The 21,618-nt window shown below is 43.3% G+C and overlaps 1 protein-coding gene across 1 annotated transcript in view; it reads right to left on the reverse strand.

The window, feature by feature from the left end:
* Positions 1-21,618, reverse strand: part of LOC132471663 (ephrin type-A receptor 6-like) — a 73,143-nt gene that overhangs the window by 34,883 nt on the left and 16,642 nt on the right. The window contains exons 3-6 of the mRNA XM_060070889.1: positions 15,630-15,758; positions 15,101-15,250; positions 14,422-14,583; positions 13,172-13,400 (exon numbers count right to left, since the gene is read on the reverse strand). Coding sequence (XP_059926872.1) covers positions 13,172-13,400; positions 14,422-14,583; positions 15,101-15,250; positions 15,630-15,758 — 670 coding nt within the window. The remainder of the gene's footprint in view (positions 1-13,171; positions 13,401-14,421; positions 14,584-15,100; positions 15,251-15,629; positions 15,759-21,618) is intronic.

A 21,618-nucleotide genomic window follows, 5' to 3' on the forward strand; every position in this document is an offset into this window, starting at 1 on the left:
CTGTAGAAATCCACTATGCAGATATCCAGGTGCAGATTTATAAGTCATGATGTATATTGCTAGATAATTGTACAATGGGAATATACTGGTTTGTATATGTTTTTTTACATGTATACGTATGAGTATAAGCTGAGCTATACATACTGTATAGATCCCTATCCAGCTATGGTGGAATCTGCTCTCACCAGTAAAGTTTTCCTATGTTGGTAGTTCTGAAGAAGAGACCATTTAGCTGCACTGGTATAAGGGAAGCAAATAACATTCTCGTTTTAATTTAATGGGCTAACATTTTTTATGTGACCACATTTTCTGCTCTCCCTCTGGGTTTAAATGGCTGCTGTTGGGACGGCCTGCTTTCTGCAGGTAAACAAGCATGTCATTAACATAGAAATAAAGCATTATGAAAATGCAATTTACAGCGGCCTCGCACCTTAAATATACTCCTGGTATGTGATGCTAACCTGAGCGTTTAATACCCAGCATCTCCCTCACATACACACACCCACAACCCCCCCCCCCCCCCCCCCACCCCACACACACAAACAAACACACACTCAGGTACACATGTACACGGATACATAATCTCACACACAAGCAAACATGCATGCACGCAAATACCAAACACACACACACACACACACACACACACACACACACACACACACACACACACACACACACACACACACACACACACACACACACACACACACACACACACACACACACACTTCTATCCTCTGAAGCTGAACTGTCATTAGAACCATAAACAATAGCCCTTCAGAAGAAAACTCTCGCCTCTCCTGATTCTGGCCTTTGTGATCGGTTGCTGATTGTCATTAGTTGTGATTAGAGCTATGTGTGGAAGACCATGTTCACTGTTTTGCTCCAACGACAGACTTGACAATTTCAACCTGAATGGAACAGTCATGATGCTTTCATATAATGCCAAGACAGTGTGTGATCATGCATGCAGATGATGAGTCTCAATTCACTGCAAGTCTCTTTGGACATAACTGCTACATATAGTCTGCAAAATCGCTCATAAATATCAAGTAAAAATAAATAACCAGCAGGTTGATACCAAGCACAACAGAACAAAGTAGTCTAAACTAAAGATAAATTAAAGATAACAACCCAAAGCCAATTGTGTTGAGTTTCCTAAAGAAGAGAACACAAACAGAGACATCAAGCAGATCAGCAGTGACCCCTCTTCCCATGAGGATCTCCTGTGTGGTTGGGCTCTGGGTGAATCCAGCCTGGACGTTCCTACCTGCTGAAGGCCACCAGCCTCGGTGAATGTGTAGCTCCAACTGCTGCCTGCGCTACTGCGAACGCGCAGGCAAAAGCAATTAGACCTGCGAAGACCATCCTATTTTCTACCAAGAGATGATGCAGAGATATATGCATGCACACAAACTTTTCCGGACACACACACACGCACACACACACACACACACACACACACACACACACACACACACACACACACACACACACACACACACACACACACACACACACACACACACACAGACTAGCCAGATGAACGAACACACACACTATCTGCGTGTGCGTGCGCACACACACACACACACACACACACACATACAATATTTCCCAACACACTAGCAAACACACTATCCCACATGCACACACAGGCATGAAGTATACTGAGTCCACACACTATCCTTAACACACACACACACACACACACACACACACACACACACACACACACACACACACACACACACACACACACACACACACACACACACACACACACACACACACACACACACACACACACACAACAAGCAATATCCTAGCCAAACATACAAACCCAAACTATACTGAGCAAACATATTATCCAAACACACACAAACATACTTCACAAAAGACACCATCCCAGACACCCAAACACACACTTTCCAAAACACACATACACAATCTATTCCACCAATGATAACACACATGCAAACACACACGCAAATGGAAGAACACTAAAAATACCACACACACACAAACACACACTGTTGGACACTGCAACCTCATTTATTCTGTATATATAGTTTCTCTTTTTTCCAAAACTGTGTCCTTATTCAGCAATACAGACCTTGTACAACCCCAAACACACCAACTGGAAGACCAACACTAACACCAATACATGGTTTGATTTATACACAAACATTGATGCTTGATTTGATTAATATGTCAATGGACAAAACTTTGAATGTAAATTATCTTGTAAATATAAAGAAAACAGGACAATCTTTTAGAATGTGAGAACTAAGAAATCGACACATTGTGTCTTTACATCTTATCAACTCCTCATCAATCAATAAGCTGGTTCAATCATCTTCTGGTTGTTTGATGGCCTACCTACCTAATGTGAGCTCTGTTCAGGCCTCAAGGAAATTTAAGAAGCACCCGATGCAACGTCCGACACCTAATGTAATTAACATATGCTACCATTCTGTAAAGCCTGTGGTTGAGTTATGATAGGGAGCAGATAAAATAAGATTAATTTATTGAGTCCATGGAAAATTACCATACCATATTTTATTAAACTGTGATTGTTTTTAAGTAACATTGCGATTGTATTTTAGTCCCATAGTGCGTAATGTCTCCATACGCAAAATTTGTGATTTCAAGTTCGCTCCAGTGTTATTTGTTGAACAAACCCTCTGCTCCTACCTTCCCTGTTCTCTCCAACCCTGTCCAGATTTTACATGACATTTCTATTTGTTAACCTAGATTCCTGTAGCCTAAAAATTTGCATCTACAACAATAGAATGTGTTTCGAGGACATTCTAAAAAAACTTGCAACGTTTCCTTGTGGCAGACAACAATAATGGAGAAACAACTTTGTGCGTTCTTGGGTTTTTTCATTTTGCTTTTGTGTTCCTACAAATTAGAAAAATAACTACATTTCCACCATTGGTTTACTAAATAATTTACATCTGTGTTTTGTGAGTGAACACAAGCAATTGCTTGCTCTGAGTGCTTTCCCCTCCTGATTGCACCATGTCTGAATGAGACTCATTTTAATCTAGGAAAAGTTCAAGAATCGATGGCTGAATATGTTTATAATTTCCCGTTTTCAGCGAGAGGGTACATTCAACCCACAATGCATTGTTTTTTTTGTTCACTATGTATAGCTGGGTCGGATCACGTTTACACCTTAAGCGAACTGGGCCAAAGTTTGCTTAAGTTCGCAGAGTTCAAGCAAGTGTAAACCCCCTCAAATGAAGCGTACTATCGCGGAGAAGCCTCCAGAGTTCTAGAAAGTGTACACCCCCCCCAAATGAACTATACTATCGGGTAGAACCCACCAGAGTTCCAGTAAGTGCAACCCCCCCCAAAATGAACCGTACCTTCGGGGAGAACCTTCCAGAGTTTTAAGAAGTTAACACCACCACCCCAAATACACCTTAAACAAACCGAGCCAGAGTTCATATGGAAGCGGAGCGAGAACCTCATTATCAGTTAGTTTGGTGGGCATCAGAGTTCTAGTAAGGGTAAACCTGCCTTCAGAGTTCTACAAAGGAACTGTACTATCGGGGAGAACCATCCTGAATTCGCTTCAGGACGCTTCAGTTGTGAAAGATACCGCAGTTTGATAGTGATAGAGTTTAAGTTACATTTGGATAGAGCTTATGCTAAATCGAGATAGGGTATAAGTTACATTGTAAGGTTATTTTTAATTGCTTTGTGATAATATTTTTGCTACATTGTGATTGAGTTTGAGTTACATGGGGAGTTGGTTTTAGTAATATTGTGATTGTCAATCAAAAGCATCGTTGGTTTCACAATAATTTTTTCTCTCTATTTACCATTAATTAAACAATTTTCTCAAATGTTCTCTTATGTTATAATGTGGTACTACACCATTCTTTTGCAAAAAAAAATATTATTGTATGAATAATGAAGGCATTGAAACAAACCACAGCCACAGTCCAAGGTTTCACAAAGAGGATATTGAAATGTATGATTGGTGCAAAGTCTAATCTGTTCAGAACTGAATGATTAGTTCCATTAACAGAACTCCTGTCCAATTCTGTGATTGGTGCTGTAGCTGTGACTCAATAATGTATAGATTTTTAATCTTGGCAAATGAACACATTTTTCTGCAATTTTTTTTTTTTTTTGTGTGTTTATTGTTATTTTGTTTTAAGTTACAATTACAGTAAACACAAACAAACCAACTGGACCTCAGATGCCTCTGGTGACCCAGATGACAGAATCTTATAAAATATGGAAATAAGTCTTCTCTGGTGAGGGCTTACCACAATATTTTCTACTGCTGATAGGGTTAGGGTTTTTTTTATAAACAAAGTCTCTCACTTGTAGGTATTTGAAGAAATGTTTAGCAGGTATGTCAAATAGTTTTCTGATATCTTCAAATGGCATGAGAGCGTCCACCTGAAAGGGATCTCCTAATTGGCCAATACCATTGTCAGCCCAAAGTTTGAAGCTTGTCTTCTGCCCCTGGATGAAAATTGTTGTTTCCCCAAATGGGTGTGAACTGTGATAGTTTTAGGGAAACTTCTAGGTATCTATGAACTTCATGCCAAACACGAATGGAGTTGGAAACAAATGGGTTACCTGTGGATTTCTTTAGTTTATCAGAGAACAGGGATAAATGAGGAGGTATGTTAGCTGATGATTCTGCTTCCATGGTCACCCATGAGAAGGATGAACTGGACCTAAACCAGTAGGAGGTTGTCCAAAGCTGGCATGCCCAGTAGTACCATTTGAGATTGGGGAGTTCAACCCTCCCCTGTCATATGGCAGATAGAGTAGGGAGATGTGCAATCTCGCTCGTCTGTTACTCCATGGGCCTTATCTTGCATCCGGCGCAATTGACTGAATCACTGGCGCATGTGTCGTTGCTAGTTTGCAACTCGCGCAGAGCGTTCTTTTCCCTCCTGCGCCACGCGTTGGTAAATTAGGGAATGATCTTGCGCCCCAAGGGGCGGCTCGGCGAAAGGAGGAGGCTTGTTCTGGCGCAAACGTTCCCTGTTGCTATTTTGACGTTTCATAAAACACTTGCGCCACAAACCAGAAAATACCTGGTTTAAAGTCAGTGGCGCGTCGTTCAGATGCTATTTTAAGGGCGCATGCATAATGTTGCTTGTGCACCTCGCGCACACACTTTGCTTCTCTCATCTACCTAGCCAAACATGCTTGGTAAATTATTTGGGAAAAAACAGCTGATACAGCGGTAATAAGTTGTACTTTTAGATCAATGCATCTGCAAACACAGTACAGCAAAGACATATTTTCTTGAGACAGACATCGTGTACATGCCCATAACTTTTAGGATTGATGAGTATTTGATCGTGAGAAAACATTGTTTTACCGCGAGTGAGTGTTAAAAAGAATGAATGAATGCGGGCGCGCGTGCGCGTGTGCGTCAATCAGTTTAAACACACGCAAACTAATCACGTAACACATAACACAGTCCATGGCAATGTCTATTAACGGGGGGACACATGCATATTAGGAGCACAAGTCGATAACGATAATGCATACAATACTGATAAGAAACGATGTTTATAATGTTATGCGTATATCATTAAATAGAACCACAGTTACCGCATATCATATGTTATATCATATACGTTTTCTTTACCGAAATTTATTTGAGTATTTCTGAAGTTGTGGAAGAAAACCTTATTCCATGTGTGAATTAGGCCATATTATTTGGCCATTAACTGAGCCATTTGCAGTTTGAAATTCCTGTGCATCTGTCTCATCGGAGACTGCAGACGCTCTGTCAAAATATCAACTCGTCAGATTAAAATGCGCTCATGGCTCTTAAAGGGGATGGGAGCTGGCACTCTAATTGGTTTGTTGCACGTTACGCCCGAACCACACCTACGGGTAATTAGGCTACTCCAGACTCATTTTCCGTGCCGGTAAACTAGCGACATCGCCACCGCCCACCAAGCTACCTGTGCTTGGCGCTTCTCACTTGCGTTCCAGATCGTTAAAATAGGGCCCATATGAAATTTCTGAAGATTTAGGAAGTTAGTTGGTGGTGGAAGTGATATACAATGAAATAAGTATAGGAATTTGGGTAGAACAATCATTTTAACAACAAGGATATTAATCCTGCTAATCATTGAAATTGGCATTGTTGGTCTGTTAATAAGGTTAGTCACCCGTGATATCACTGGGCTATAGTTAGTGGAAACAAGATCCTCTGTTGAATGAGTCATTTTGATCCCCAAATAAGTAAAACTTGAAAACTTCAAAGTATTTATTAACCTAAGTAGATTTGGAATAGAGCACATTAGCTGGGTCAGGAATAAAACAATGTTGTCCGCGAATAGTAGTAGAAAAAATAGTATTTTATTCACCACAGTCCCAATCCTGATACCTGTTATACTGCTGTTTTGTCTAATTGCAATAGCAAGTGGCTCGATTGCTAATGCAAACAGAAGGGTGGAAGGGGGGCACCCCTGTATGGTCCAACGTTGAAGTTTGAAGGGCTGGGAGGTTACAAAGTTTGTCATGACTGAAGCGCTTGGGGAGTGATATAGCGTTTTCACACACTTACAGATGTAATCGCCAAGCCAAAATCGCCCAAACACTTCAATGAGATAATTATGTTCCGACAGAAATTCTTAAGTATAAAAAAAATGTAAACCCGATTACTTGTAACTGACCCATAACATTATGTAACATGATCAAGCATAATTTTATTACTATTATTGAAATAGTAGTGATACCATCAAACAGAGGGCCAGCTATAACACAGGTAGGTATGTGATACATGGAATATAATAATCTTATCCCATAAATCTTCGAAGTCGTTCATATATTTCAGATCCAAGCGGGCTAGCGAAATCGAGCTTGACTCACACACGTCATTGCTCCGATCATGTCTGAGACCGTTCTGTTTCGATCTCTCGGATGAAAGCCTCTACATCTGTTGGAGACAGAAAGGTACGCGGTTTACCCTTGTGGAAATTCTCGTCTTTGCTGGAAATCCAAACTCGATATCTCGTCTTTGCTGGTAATCCAAACTCGATATCCAGAGTATGCAGTCGGGCTTTCACGCCATCAAACCTCATCAAACTGCCATCTCCTCTGCAGCTGAATCTCCGCTGAAAGGTCTAAAAAACATCACACGATTCTCTGCTTACTCTAGTGATTTCTTCTTGCGAGCAGCCTTCATCACCCGGTCTCTGTCGGTCAGCCAGCGGAATTTCACGAGGATCGCCCAAGGAACAGGTTTAAGGTTCGGCTTGTTGGCATTAGGCTTTTGGAAGTCTGAAGGCTTGGTCGACGGATAGTGTAATTGGTTAATTTTTTGGTCCAAGGAGTTCGGGTAGCCACTCGTTAAGGAAGGACGACGAGTCACCTTTCTTTCTCTCTTTGTTTTCTGGCAAGCCCACCAGTCTCAAGTTCAGTCGGCGCTGACGGTTTTCCATGGTCTCCACTGACCTGGTGAGTGCTAGCCCCTTTTTTTTGAGCCGATGCAGAGACGTTATCTAGGTTGTTCAATTGGTCCTCAGCTGAACTCATACGGGATTCTGCGCCACTTAGTCTTTCGGAGATGGAGTCTAAGGGTGCACTCACACTAGGCCATCTGGCCGTGGCCGTTTTCACACCTAACCGTGCTCAAATCTGCCAGTGTGAGTGTGGCCAGTCTGGCCAGGCCAGGCCAACTTGGCCACTTGGGAGAGGTGTGCTGCTACGGTACGGGCCGCCACGGTACAGATGCTAATGAGCCGACACGCGCACACGCACGGCTACGCAACCTGAGCTGGATGACGTATAGTCCATGCGACGACCATGGACATAAAAAAGGCGACGAGCCTTCTTTCCCATTAAATGGTAAACATATATCCAAATAAGCAACAGACTCAGCAAAGTGAGAACTGTGTTCTCTGTGTTGTTGTCCATTGTTGTTAAAACTCTGACTGGCGGCAGACTTTATCATGGTCCATGCAGCGGACGCTTGGTGATGACGTGTTACGACGTGATGACGTATGTACAAGAGCCAACCTTGGCCAGGCCACAGTTGGGACGGCCAACGGCCACGGCCAGATGGCCTAGTGTGAGTGCAGGCCAGAGAATAATGGGGCCAGTTGAGCACGGTTAGGTGTGAAAAGGGCCAACGGCCACGGCCAGGTGGCCTAGTGTGAGTGCACCCTAAGGCTTCTTGATCCCGTGACTCGAGGTGATGACTTCTTGGAGCTGAGCAGTGAAGTCTTTCCAAAGAGCTCTCTTCTTTTCTTTAGCTCTTGAACTGGGTTTACTCGACTTTTTGGATTTTGGATCCTACTTATATCTTGCACTTATATCACTTGAATACGACTTTTCACTTAATTAAACGAACAGGTTTACATATAGATATATTTTACCGTAGCACATGGGTTCTGCGACTACTCACGTCAACGTCATAACCGGATCCCAATTCATCGTTACATGGTCTTTTGTGTTAATGCTGAGTTGAAGTTCAAAACGACAATGATGATGATGATGTTGATGTTGATAATGACGATAATGATAAGGTTGAGGTCTGAGATGATGAAGTGATCATGATGATGATCAGGATGATAAAGGTGAGCAGCAGACAGAGAGGATGATGCAGTAGACAGGGAGGATGTTGATGATGATAATGACAGTTACAAGGTTTTCATGGATGACGGATGAAATCATTTTAGTCTTGGTCATCTTAGAAATGAAGAAGACGGACATCAATGTAGCTGATGTGGATGAAGATGAAGAAAAAGATAACATTGATGAGGTTAATGAGAATGTTGATAATGATGAAGGTGACTAGACCACCCCATTGTGGTCCCTTAAGACCTCTTTCCTCACTGAGGTCTTGTGGTTTGGGGGTCGGTTTTTATTCAATGAACTGGCCTTCCCTTGGCTGTCTGGGAATCTGGGTGTTTTGGATGTGAGTCAGCAGATTGCCGTTCAAAGTTATTGAATCGCCAATCACTCGTGACCCACAACACATTGAAATTTTGCTGGTAAAGGGGGGACCTCTCCAAAGGCCCGGACACACCAATCCGACTGCCGATCGTCGGCAGAAAAGGCAGTCGGACAGTTCAGTCGGCTCCTGTGTCCGGTCAAGTGTGAAGAACACTCCTGACCGACTACCGACTTCAGAACAGCAGTGCGTTGTCAGAACTCGGGCTTCAGTAAGTGGGTGAAGAATCACAATGATCAATAAAAAATCATATAAATCATAGTGGCCTCATGTATCATTATTGCTGCAAAATCTGCACACTAGCGTCATAGATGCTCCACCAAACAGATTTGTCAGACTGAATGATTTGGTCATGGCTGATTCGACATGTGGAATCGGCGGAATAGAACACAGACGTGATGTCCAGAACACAGACGGCTTTGACGACGGCCAATCGCACAGAACACAGCAAAAAGACTCATGTCACCGATCTCACCAGACTGTCCGACGTCCGATAATCTGGTTGGTGTGCCTGCGCCGTAAAAATCGGGGTCTATGGCCTGGGAACAGATGAGCAGGAGGTATGTTTACCTAGCTCTACAGGCTTTGATATGCAGATGAGGAGGAGGGCGGAGGGGGGGGGGGTAGTGGCAGTCAGTAGGAGAATGGCTGGCTGGCCGCACGAAATGGGCTGAGCTTTGGGCTGAGGTGAGCACTGTCCCCAGGGACAGAGCAGAATGAGGGTTCACGTACAAAGGAAGGCTAACAGCCTATTGATTCTCCTTCTCTCTCTGACTGGCTTTGGATTGAATTGAGGGAGTAGAGAGAGATCGAGAGTGTATTTCTCCTTCACACTTAATCCTAACATGAGCTGTCGACAACAAAGGTCAGAGATGATCAAACAGGGATGCTGAGAGGGGAGAGAAGAGAGGGAAGGAGGGAAGAGAACAGGGAAGTCGAGGAGAAAAAGAGTGGAGTAGAATAGAGAGGGGAGGCTGGAGGAGAGGACGAGACTGCAAGGGAAAACATTTGTGTTGAATGTTTACTCTTTCAAATCACAATTTGTCACAAACACTGTTTGTGCCAACCCAAACAGCTCCAGCGATACTAGCTACGATGTATAAAGAAGATAAATGCACTCATAAATCCCAAGCTAAATCAGGGCCATTTTCTGTGTCGTTATTTTGTGCACCTGGATTTTTTCCATTCTTTTCACCCACAGTTCGTCTTCATCCTTCCAGTGTATTTTTTCCTGGATACCAATGCTGTTGAGCAACAGTCAGAGAGAAAGAGACATCTATATTAGTGTGCTACGAACGGACGTGCAGCAAATAGTATTAGAGTACGCCTCTGCCTTATCTAGGTCATGATATAACCAGCCCCCTCTCTCTCTGTGTTGTCCTCTTGTGGCTGGTGCCAAATGAAAGGAGTGGAATAATAAAGTGTTCAATAGAGATGTCAAAACAGTCTGGCAGCCTCGCATCCGTGTGAGATACGCCGCTTGATATCCAATGGCGCTTTTGTTTAGGGAGACGGAACAGAGGGAGCCGGCTGCGTCAGTAGAGAGCCGTGTCATCATTCACGAGCATTGGGGCTTTCCCTCTCTCTATTGCTCTCTCTCTCTTGCTCTCTCTCTCTCTGTCTCTCTCTCTCTCTCTCTCTCTCTCTCCCTCTCTCTCCCTCTCTCTCCCTCTCTCACCTCTCTCTCTCTCTCTCTCTCTCTCTCTCTCTCTCTCTCTCTCTCTCTCTCTCTCTCTCTCTCTCTCTCTCTCTCTCTCTCATCCTCTATCTCTCTGGCTGTCTCTCTCTTCCCCTCCTCCCCTCCTCTCTCTCCCTCCATCACTCGCTCCTCTAGCTGTCTCTCAGACTGCTTTGATCACAGCACCCTTTGAAGCAGTGTTCCAAAACGAAAGCGAGGAGAAAGCAGAAGTCACCCAAAGTTCATGCCCAAAACTTGCCGCAAGTGCTTGCGAGCCCACGTCATCGGCATGACAACATTCGTCGTGGTAGCGGCAGAGACAGAAGACATAGATTGGATGCCAAAATATATTCACGGGAAGCCAATACACACATACAATACCCAAGCTTTAGCAGCTGGGGACTTCTTATCTGCGGTGCTACGCACAATGTCTGTGTAATATATATTATTCTCTAAATCGCTCTCTTGAGTGGTAGGCCTACCTCAATTATTGTGCTTAAGTGGGTAATGGAGTTTTCAGTTGTGGTTACCATGTGTGTGATTACCTGTTACCGTGTAAATAAAGTCTATACAAGTTTGAGTAGTACATGCTTGATACTCAAATAGAGAAACACACAAAAACACACACACACACACACACACACACACACACACACACACACACACACACACACTGATAGACACACACAATAACAAACCACACAGGCATATGCACATACACTCAAACATTTACAAAGGCCCTTTGTCAACAACATTGCAGACTCTCAGCAAAAGATCAGCATCTATAGATGGAGTAACGTTGAGTGCTGTATGAGGGTTGAAGCAAAGCCTGGCTCCATTTAGATCCAGCCTTAATTCCACAAACAAGTCTGGCCTCTGGATATGAGGCAGGAGGTTAGAGGCTTAATAAAAAGCAAAACCATTAGCTGTGAAGCTAACAAATGGAGGGCATTAGCCAGATAGCCCCACCGTCTGTTAGTGCAGCTAATGGGAAACCAGGCCAAAGTCTATGTGGAGCATCTTCACCCGTTCTCCAACGCCTTCTTCATTTATCAGACAGAAAACAGGATCCCATTTAAAACAGCTAGCTGCCACCAATACCAGCAGAGGAAATGCAGAGAAGCATTTAAAAATAAAGGAAACAAAGTATAATTTCATCAGGGTTATTGTGAGAATTTTACTTGAGCGTTTTTAATGTCGCAATGAGACCTCTAGCATGAAAAATGTATGTAGATAAGAGCCGACTTGTGTTTTTCCCATCTCTTTCCCATCAGTTTCCTTAAAGGTGACCCACGGAGATACATCATGAGCGAACCTACCTCTAATGTGTTTTACTTTCCCTTTTACTTCGTTTTAAATATAACTCTATCTTTCAGCCTTAAAAAAATCCAGAATATCTTCCAAACCTCTTATTGTATGAGTATTGTATTATGTTTTATACTCCAGAGAAAATGTTCCCTCTCTGAACTACTTTAATAGAGTCCACCAACGCAGGTTCAAACTGACCAGTGTGACTAACAGGGGCGATGATTCACAAATGTCAGATCTCTTTCTTGGAAGAGGAGGTCCATGACTGAATAGCAACTCTCTTAAGATGGCAGAACTGGGGAGGAGAGGGATGAGAGAGGAGGCAGGAAGAGAGGAAAGAGATGAAGAAAGAAATAGAGGAGAGAGGAAAGAGATGAAGACATCAGTAGAGGGAGAAGAAGGGGGGAGAGAATCTGAAGAGAGGGAGGATGAGGAGACAGAATAAATGAGAAGAGAGAAGGCAGGAGGAGATGCAGGATGGAAGTCAGTAAAATAGGAGACCCAGGAGAGAAATGATGAACGCATCAACAAAGACTGACACGGAAGAGGGGGAAACGGTGGAGAAGAGGCAGGAAGTGAAAGAGGTGCAGGAGAGAATATAAAAAAAGATGAGAGAGGAAAGAGATGAAGACATCAATCGCGATGGAAAGAAGGAGAAAGGGAAGGGGGGGGAGAAAAATCCTGAAGAGGAGGAAGAGACAGGAGGGACAGGGTGAAGGAGCAGGAGAAAGAGAGAGAGAAGGTGGAGGATGAGGACGTGCACGGTACAAATAGAGAAGAGGAGAAGGGGCGGGAGTTGAAAGGAAATGCAGATCGCCTGGATCATAAAGGAGCGATGGTTGGATGGAGTGCGAGAGGAGCTGGAGGAGGGGGGAGAGATTGAGGAAGGGTCGAGATGGAACTGGATTGAGATCTCAAGATTCAGAACTTTGACTTTATGGCGGGATTATTTTTGATCTTTTCTCTCCCCCTCTTTCTCTCTCTTATCTCTAAATTCTTTCATGTCCTCTCTTATCTCTTTCACTCCTTCCCTCAATGGCTTCCCCGCTCTCGTCTCATGGCAGCACTGGAGACGCCCCTCGGTCACTGCCTCAACCCCCCGTCGCCCCGTCTCACCACACACACACACACACACACACACACACACACACACACACACACACACACACACACACACACACACACACACACACACACACACACGCAGTGCTCATGCTCCTCACCTCTGCAGTAGCCGTCCGACTCCTCATGCGCGATGGTGCACACGCAGCGGCCCAGCGGGACCAGCCAGTCTCCGTCCGCCCCGCAGTACAGCTTGGGGGGTTCTCGCTCCTCGGCGTTCCGCACGCACGCGCCCAGAACCTCCACCAGCGACGAGGAGTCCAGCCGGGGAACGGTGTCGGGGAAGGCAGCCAGGTTGCGCAGGGTGGAGGGGCAGCGCTTGTAGAACACCTGGAGGGGGTGGTGGAGGGAGGAGAAGACGTGGAAGCAAAAGAGCATGATGAGGTATGGCCAAAAACAATGAGTTATTTGGACCAAATAACAACTATTGGGTATTTGAGAAAACAGCAAATAAGTAAAATGGCATATAGTGTATAGTTATTCAAACACTAGCTTCCAGGGCTTCACAGTTGAAGGCATTTGACACTGGAGTGGTGCAGCGCTGGAGTACAAAAGTCCAATTGGGCTGCTGCCACATTCTCATACACAAAATAAGGATAAAAATAAGCTGCATCGACAATTAATAAATCGATACAGTATTTGAACTGCCGATGCCGGTGTTAAATTAGGTTACAGAGACTCTAAATGAACCACACAACTGTTTCTTAGCTGTTATCAAATGCAGACAAGATCACAAAAACAAGTATGATATACAACAACAACAACAACAACAACAACAACATCAATAATGTCACACAGCCAAACCACAAAGGACAACCACAGCAAGATTCAACAGCGTAAACAATGAGAAGGAAACGCACATTTAAGTTTTGAAATAAACCATGTGACGCGGTGGTCAAAACCACATTACGCAACTGCCCTTCATTTCCTTACTGATTGGGTCAAATTGGTATTGCATAAGCGATGTCTGCAAGCATAGTGTGAGGCATCATTTCTGATTGTGCTTCAGGTTTTACTTTAGTGTCTGGTTTCTCATAAAAAATGAAATCCTATGATTGAGTTAGAATATTTTATAAGTTTTCTGCTGTTGAATCATTAACAAAAAGCTGTATAACAGGGAAATTCAGTACTGTGAAAGGGGTCATGTATGAAGTACAAAAAAAAACACAATAGCGATAAATATCAAAGAATTCTAGAACATAAGGAACAACTCAATAAAAACACTAAATCTTGAGTTAATATTTAGAATTAACAATCACAAGATACTTGATACGACAGAAAAAACAAAGCTCATCCAGGTGATCCAGGCGTGCGGAGGGGAGTTGCCGGACCTTTGACCTTTGGTACTGACCTTGACGGACACCAGGGCGATGCAGGCACCCACGTCCTGGAAGGCAAGGTAGAAACCCTTCCGGGTCACGGGTCCGACCTCCCTGACCTCGGTGTTGAGACGGAGCACACGGTCGCCCAGGTCGGACTGAGTAAAGCTCTCGTCGGCCGCGATTGTGTCTACCTGTAAACACACAAAATCAAACCACAGCAAAACTCATTTGCCGAGCACTTATTGGGCATAAACCTCAGGGCCACAAAGAATCATTTGAAAGTAAATAAGGAAATAACAGATTAAGCGATTATATTCTATGTCAATATACTATTTGACTATTTGGTCTGTTAGCAGACGTTGACAGGGAGTGACTCACAGTGAGTTCAGATACATGTCAGGATGGTTTAGTGGGCAGGGTAGTTTCAGAGTTGTGGTTGACTCTCAGCCCAAGCTTGTACCCCTTCTGGGTACAAGCTCCTCCCCATACCTCTTCAAATACGTTTATCTGTCGCTTTCGGACCAAAGGGTGTAAGGTGGCAACAGGTTGAAATAGTGTTCATAGTAAGGTATCAGGAGCAGGTAGCGGCTCGGGCCTCTTGCTCGTGGACGCCTACAGGTAGGGTGACAGACATTGTGGATCGGACCTCAAGCCTCTTCAAAGGGAGTCGGACGCCGAGCCACTACATTCAGCCCACCGCTGCCCTACCTTGGCGTAGTCGGCAGGTCTGAAGCGGGTGGCGGTGGGCAGCGGCTCATTGGTTTGCAGGTAGAATAGGTTGAAGGTCTCCTTACAGGTGCCAGCCACCCAGGGTATGGAGTTACAGTCCCTCAGCGTGAAGCGCAGCTCCACGTACACCTGGAGGCACGATGGAACAGAACACAAAAAACGATTCAAACTCATTTCTAACAGACACACACACATACACACGCTTATATACCTGGAAGATATTCAATTCTGAATGTTAGATGTTTTTTGTTTATTTATATTACTGGCCTTTACTTTCTGCCGTGACGTACATGGAAATGCGGAACAAATATAAATAAAAGGTCAGGTTAAAATGTAAAGAAAACGTTGAACAAATAATAGGCAGAAAGTGTGACAGAGAGGTGAGAAGAGTTGGATGTTAAAAAAGGATGAGAGGAGGAAAGTTGAGTCAAAGAGAGGAGAAAGGTTTGTCGGAAGACCGCAGATTTGAAAAGATTCTAAAGAATGTGAGCATTGTGCATCAACAGACCTTCTGGGCTTCATGTCGCAGGATCCAGCCGGATCGCAACCAGTTGTTCTGGTTGGGCTCCATCACATGACACACCTGGAAAGTGTGGATTGGTCGGTTCTCCTCGTCCATCTCTGTGATGGCATCCCACTGGTAACACATCCAAACAGAACCATCAGAGAGAGAGACGTAGAGAAAGAGAGAGAGAGAGAGAGAGAGAGAGAGAGAGAGAGAGAGAGAGAGAGAGAGAGAGAGAGAGAGAGACTTACAGAAAGAGAGAGAGAGAGACGTATAGAGAGAGATGGAAAAGCATTTTTAATTAATTTCAACATTCTGAATGTTCATAGATCTTTCTTCCAATGATTATTTTGGCTAATTAAGCTTGGAAAATAAATTACTATTATCCTACTCCATTTAAAACATGTTGGAGAGAGAGAGAAGGAGAGACGGAGAAATAGAGAGAAAGAAATATACGGAGAGAGAGATGGAAAAGCAATCTCTGGTGCAGCGACCTGATGGAATAACCCACCAATGGGTGCTGGGTGGGAAAATGAGTGCATGGGAGGGGAGGAAGGGAAGGAAGGGAGGAATTAGAGCGAATAGAAAATGGAAATATATCAGTGGTACAGGGTACAGTTTTCAGAGGAGGTTGATCGCACAAATAAATTAAACCTCATGCATTTTATAATAAATATACAACCAGCATCATTATTATGATAGGATTATATAGTTATTATTACTATATTAATCTTATGATGACAATGAGCTTTATTATAATTAAGATGATTATGATGATCTCTGACAATGATAAAATTAAGCTTTTCGGACATCTATAGTATGACACAACTGTGGAACTCTGTCTGGGCAGTGCTTTAGTTTGATGACCTAGTCCCAAGAGATATCCCAAGAGAAGGTTATGTTTCTCACACAGTAGTGATAAAACGCCATATGTGGGAAGCATTTCATTTTCAATATCGCTCATTGCAACAACACTCACACAAAACGACGTTACTAGAAAAGTATTGCCAAGTTGCCGTAGGTCGTAACCATGGGGATAACACAACCCCCTCCTTCCCAAAACTCTCCGGCCAAAACACCTTTTTTTAAAATCTCATAGTACTCAATTGCAAGCTGGAAAAGGGGGTTAATCAACACTTTAAAAATAAACATCAAAAAAACCATTACAATTTTGTAAATAAATGAAATACATTATAGGGCCAAAGTGATGTACCCCCGAACATAATAGTTAAAATACAATTGATAAAATATCTACAATAAACCATTTTGAAGTCAGTGTTAAAATACAAAATAAATATACATAAAAATATACATAAAGAGCTCAGGGTTTAAAAAATGTCTTTCCAAAAATGTCTGTCTCAATTGTGCAGTGTGTGGGATTTAGTGGCATCTAGCGGTGAGGTTGCAGATTGCAATCCACTGAATACCCCCCCCCCCCCCCTTCTGACACACACACACACACACACACACACACACACACACACACACACACACACACACACACACACACACACACACACACACACACACACACACACACACACACACACACACACACACACACACCTCCCCACGCCCCCCCTTCCCAACGCCGTACAGAACCATGTTGGCCTGTGAAGTGCCATGTACTTCCAAAGCATGTCATCGGTAACAACAGCACTAGTAACCATTGGAAATTGAAATGTATAAATTGTAGACAGTTATTTAGTCTGCAAAAGTATAGGACATAGCTTACAAGTAAGATAGCCATATGATGAAAACTTTCAAACGCAACCTCCCTAGAGCCTTCGGTTTGGGGCAACTCTAAAAACATGACGGTCCATTGGCTCCGTGGAAGAGGAACAGCTCCCTATAGATGCAAAGGGCTCATTCTAGGTACGAAACCAAAATAATTCATTTTTTTCATGGGCTAATACACAAATTAAAACATTCTTATGAATATTGTACTCTATTCCTACCAAGTGCTGCCACTAAATCGACGTTTCGCCTTGAAGGAGAGTTTTAAAGGCAAACTCATATTTCGCCGCTCTGCTGTCATTAGGGAGCGCGTTCCAGAATTTGGGGGCCTTAACGCTTTAAGATGATGAGGATTATGATGATGAGGATGATGATGATACTGACAATGCTGCTAATGTCTTAGCACAGCTAAGACATTAAGATCTCCCTCCAGTGTAATGTGTGTCTCCCTGTGTCCTTTCCACAACCATTCCGTAGTGGTACTATAGACGCCAGTAGACAGTGGAGTTACAGAGCGCTTCTCTCACACTGGTGACATGGTTTGATCAGAGCCAGCAATAGCCTTTACGTTTACCGAGAAGCTTTTCCTTCTCCTGTCTCATCTTTCCCGTTCTCCCGGAGTCGTCTGATTGGTGGGAATTCACAGGCTCAGACTGAAGGGCCCTGCGAGGAATTTTGTAGGCGGAGACAGGTTTTCTGGAATAAAAGCTATATTTCCCATGAGTCCCACTGCCTCCCTAAACTCTTAGAAGGGAGGGCTTTTGTTTTGAAGGCAACAATGAGGGAAAAAAGAGGTTGTTATTTTGGGGGAAAACAGCTGGCTGCTGTTTTTGTGATTAGGCGATGTAAAGCTGCCTTATTTAGAGACCAGTAAGTAGACACAGAACGGGAGAAGGAGCCGCTTAGATTAGTTTTGAAAGGTAAAGTATGGGCATGAAAGCAATCATGGACGCAGGCACTCATGCACCCTAGGGCCCAGCACACACACACACACACACACACACACACACACACACACACACACACACACACACACACACACACACACACACACACACACACACACACACACACACACACACACACACACACATTCTTATTTTTGTGGCATCAGCAGCACCTTATATACAAACACATAAACACGCACACTTACTCTCTCAGTGAATCACACAAACAAACAACCACAAATGTTAGACATACAAACAGACAATAAAAAGACACAAAAGACACCGTGCTGAAGGCCTTGGAGATCTCAATCTCACACACAAACACACACACACACTCCCACCCACGCACAGACAACGACACACACACACACACACACACACACACACACACACACACACACACACACACACACACACACACACACACACACACACACACACACACACACACACACACTCACACGGTGCACTGACAATGTGACAACAGAGTCATTAGGGCTAAACGTCTTAATTGTTTCCCAGCGCTGTGGAGCTCATTAAGGGGAGGACCTGACCTTCAGAGCACACAGAGCTCCAACACCACTGCTGCCGTCCCAGGAGCACACTGGAACAAATGAAGAGGCGTGTGCTCTTAAATATGAATAATTAACTACACCTTAACCTTGAGCCCAGCCACGGAACTCCATTGATCTCTTCTTAATAAAGCGATCTCAATGAGGTATGCGACACCCGAGGGGCGCTGGGGGGAGGAGTCATTGTGTTTAAACCTCCACTTCCACCTCCCCCTCACCTCAACATTCTGACGTTGATGGAAACGCTGAATTTGCTTGATATTTGCGTTCAAATCACGAATTACAAGATATTTACATACCATTGAAAAGTATGGAATTGTCATTACACCAATGTAATTGCAAATTTTTACTTTGGCAAATATCTGCTATTCTTATTTATATGTATATATATATTTAGTTTTCTATCATTGACATTCCCACCTACTAGCGCCATGTATTGATGAGAATATAGAGAGTATACAATTGAGTATGTATGTTGGGTATATAAGTATTCCTATATTCATATATCGTACACTTTAGTACTTCTGTATATATACTTCCTATTGTACACTAAATGTCTGCAATATCTGCAGTCTACATAAAGGCCTCCTTGTACAAGGTATCCTAACCTCCTACCTGAACCTTAATGACATGCATATGAAAGATATCAGTGTAATTCTCTCTGAATCAAGGCGTGAGTCAGCCTTTGCAAGGCTGGTCTTGTTGGCAGCAGCTGCAGAGTTCCCATCTTAATTTATCTGTAAACAGAGCTGAGGTAGCATCACTGCTATAACATACTGTAGGGACATTATGCATGCAAATGAGCCCCAATTGTGATTTGTCATCCTGGTGCCTGCCACGGGTTCTTAAATACACTCTTAGGATGAACCACAGTTCACAGCCAAGAAATGTAACATCCAAACACCCGTCTGAAAGATGGGATGAGGTCTCAGCAGGCGACCGCAGACCTGCTGGTATCTGGGCTTACTACTTAATGTCTTCACACCTCATATCTTACACCTCCTACAATACATTCTTAGATAACATAAAACAGCCTGCCCTCAACTACAAGGCTTTACTAAGATATCCAGCCCTGCTCAACGCCTACCCAATGTTCAGTAACCGATTGCTTTTTGATATATATGTAGAAATCTTTTGTATGAAAAGAAAGTGAAGAATTTCCCAAAACCTTTAAATCAGACTGTGTGATGAGCACAGCACAATCACCACAACTCTGGGATAATTCTGCTTCCTCTGATTTGGAGCTGCCTTGTATCTCTCTCTAATTACAGTAATAGAGCTCCTCAAAGTCCATAATAGTCTTAACGGCTTAGCATAGCACGCTATCAGGCGAACCCACGGGAGACTTTGTAAAACACACTTTCTTTTGGATAGAATCAAGGACAAATTGATTTAGATTGTTTTTCTGCAGGTTACAGTCTGTAGAATATTTCCCCGCGGCTTTGAACTCATCCCACTGCACAGACCCTGGAGATGTACCAGAATCTGCCCTGGTTTTCAGACAACATGTGTTAAAATACCTCTCAATGATGCAATACAGCTTTTAGTGACTTTAAGGGAACTGTCAAGCTTAGCAAGTCTTTAATTTAAGTGAGTTTTGCACGTCATCTGCGTGGTTTGTGTTTTGCAAATGACAGTGACATGCTTTCCATGGGCCAACTTTCGCAGGCTTTATTTTGTGGAAACAGGGTTGACGTTGCAGACCTTGATTTTCCCAGCATGCATATGAAGCAGTACTCCCTTGTATCAGAAAATCGCCAAGCACTTCAGTTCCCCTTTAATATTTGATCTGATTTCAAAATGTAAGTTTGTCGCTGCAGACTGCACATTTAAACTCATGTCCAGCGAATCATTAGCACTGCCTCACATCGGTGTTGTAAATTATTCACAACTATGAAAAAAAAAAAAAAGAAACATCACAACAATAAACCCCAGAGAGCCAGAGAGTAACAGGCTCCTGTTAATTATCGGACTGTTTCAGTGATGACCAGGGAAAAGGACATAAAACCTTGCCACAAGGATATGGCCTGTTGTTAAGACCCCAGGTTAATTGTTTACATTGTCTATGTCAAGATGTAAATTACCCATGATTTTGTCCTCAATCAATAGATATCCATTATATCCCATGTGAGTGTTTAGCAGCTCCAATAGCTGTATCATTGTTTATCCAACCCAGGTAAGCACAGATGTACAGCCCTTTCTAGTTAGCTTTCTCAAATAGTGCCCACAAATGGAAAATTCCAAAGTAATATCTGTTTTCAGTTGTCACCATTCATTCTTACATCTGTGAAGGTGAGCACTTGCAGTTACATTCCCCTCAGGACATAGTTCAATGTTGCTCAGTACGCAGAAGTTTCCCAGTCTATAATGTACTCACTAGCTTGGCACATAAATAATAAAATCTGTTAGAATGCACGCAGCGTTTAAACAGAGAATCAAAACTTACGGATTTGTTCGTTTGTGGGCACTATCGTATCGAGAAAGCAACCTAGCCAGGGCAGGATGATTGCGCTTACCTGGGTTGGATACAACTAAAACACAGCTATGGGAGCTGCTTAAAACTAGTTTGGAATATAATGGATGTCAACTGATGGCCAACAAAGGCATCCATACATGTCCACACGCTAGGAGGTGAGTGTAACAAAATTCCAATTAGAGGCAATGTACCAATTAACCTGGGGTCTTAACAAACAAGCCAAATCCTTTAACAGCATTAACTAACAACCCTAACGACCA

Source organism: Gadus macrocephalus, chromosome 14 (assembly GCF_031168955.1).
Source record: "Gadus macrocephalus chromosome 14, ASM3116895v1".
Lineage (NCBI taxonomy): Eukaryota > Metazoa > Chordata > Actinopteri > Gadiformes > Gadidae > Gadus > Gadus macrocephalus.